Genomic DNA, 1,433 nt, shown 5'->3' on the forward strand with positions numbered 1-1,433 from the left:
GTTGGTGTGGGGGGGGGGGGGGGGGTGGGGGGGGCCAGCGGGGGGGGTGGTGTTAGTATTGCTTTGATAGTATTTCAAGTCCCTGGCTGATGCTGAATGCCTACTTTCTAGATATTGCACTTGCTCATTGAAACACTAAACAATCCGTATATGCAAAAGAACTGCGATGGTAAGTGATTTTACCATAAAAAGGCATATATGGGGCAGAACCTTTTATACAGGAGCAGTATTTTCCTATACACTTTTTATACCAATCAATTTCTTTGACAGTGCTTTAAGAAAACATCATCAATATAATCCCATGGGGAGAAAAAAGGGAGGCATGCTGTACCTGGTGTATCCTCAGCAAGAATGGAATTCCAAATGTCCCAAAAACCTCTTTGTGGAAATGTGCCACTGTGATTAGCATCTCATTTTCTTTATCTATATCTACCTGGTCCAGAGGAATTTCCTAGATCCAGACATAAAATTATGACTGCAATCAGCTAAAACTTCCCCCAAAAGTAACTTATTAAGTAACTAAAATGAATGTACTGTTACTGATGTAAAACAAGTCTATTTAAAAACAATTAAAAGAACCATGCTGTTTGACAGAGTCTTTTTACAAGAGTCGTTCATCCCTGGCATGACAGCATTTCAGCTTCCCCTACTCAGTAAATACTCTCCTGGCTTCCCCAGATGGCTTTTTTGACATAAAATCTTCTATCAGCTTTAGTAGTAGCCGATAGGAATCTCACAGACCTCTTGTCGTCTCCTCATTACAGTTTACATTGGAATTATTTTTTTTTTTTTAAATTTCCGATCTTTGAGGCAAGTTAACAGATTTGCATGATGAAATGTTTAGAAAAATCAGTTTAAATATCAAAATTTGGCTCAAGAAGCTCAAACTTAACAGAAAAGTATTCTAGAAGACTTTGTTTCCTGAAGTTTAGAGTATGAAAGTGGGTTCTAAGCATAAACATTTACATCATGAGTCCTCAAACAAACCTTGGAATTATTGCTAAGGCAGCAAATGTCCTACGGACAAGCCCTTGCCAAGTCTTCATGTATTTTTTTAATAAGCACACATAAAAATTTAAAGAATGAAATCATTATGGGGAAGCAGATGGAACAAAGGAAAAATTTTGTAAGGTTTAAAAATACATATATAATATCACGTAATCTAGCTTGCTGCAAGTATCACAGTCTTTGAAAATCAGAATCCAGAAAAAAGAGAATTGCACTTGAGAGAGTTTCTTCTCTCAAAGTAAAGTTTTAAAGTTTCTTTAAGAAAGTAGTATTTACCTCTATTCGAAACGTTCGACTTGTTGCAGGTGACAAACACTCTAACAGCTCATCTTCCTGATGGACACCAATTATTTTGTAACTTACAATTTCTAGCAGCCTTAAAAATAAACAAACAGGAACAGCATTGCAAAAAAAAATTTAAAAAC

General features: G+C 36.1%; 1 protein-coding gene across 1 annotated transcript in view; it reads right to left on the reverse strand.

Moving 5' to 3' along the window:
* USP7 (ubiquitin specific peptidase 7) overlaps window positions 1-1,433 on the reverse strand; it is a 44,907-nt gene that overhangs the window by 8,397 nt on the left and 35,077 nt on the right. The window contains exons 26-27 of the mRNA XM_009278091.1: window positions 1,285-1,384; window positions 332-451 (exon numbers count right to left, since the gene is read on the reverse strand). Coding sequence (XP_009276366.1) covers window positions 332-451; window positions 1,285-1,384 — 220 coding nt within the window. The remainder of the gene's footprint in view (window positions 1-331; window positions 452-1,284; window positions 1,385-1,433) is intronic.

This window comes from Aptenodytes forsteri, unplaced genomic scaffold (genome assembly GCF_000699145.1).
Source record: "Aptenodytes forsteri isolate BGI_AS27 unplaced genomic scaffold, ASM69914v1 Scaffold26, whole genome shotgun sequence".
In the NCBI taxonomy this organism is placed as follows: Eukaryota; Metazoa; Chordata; class Aves; order Sphenisciformes; family Spheniscidae; genus Aptenodytes; species Aptenodytes forsteri.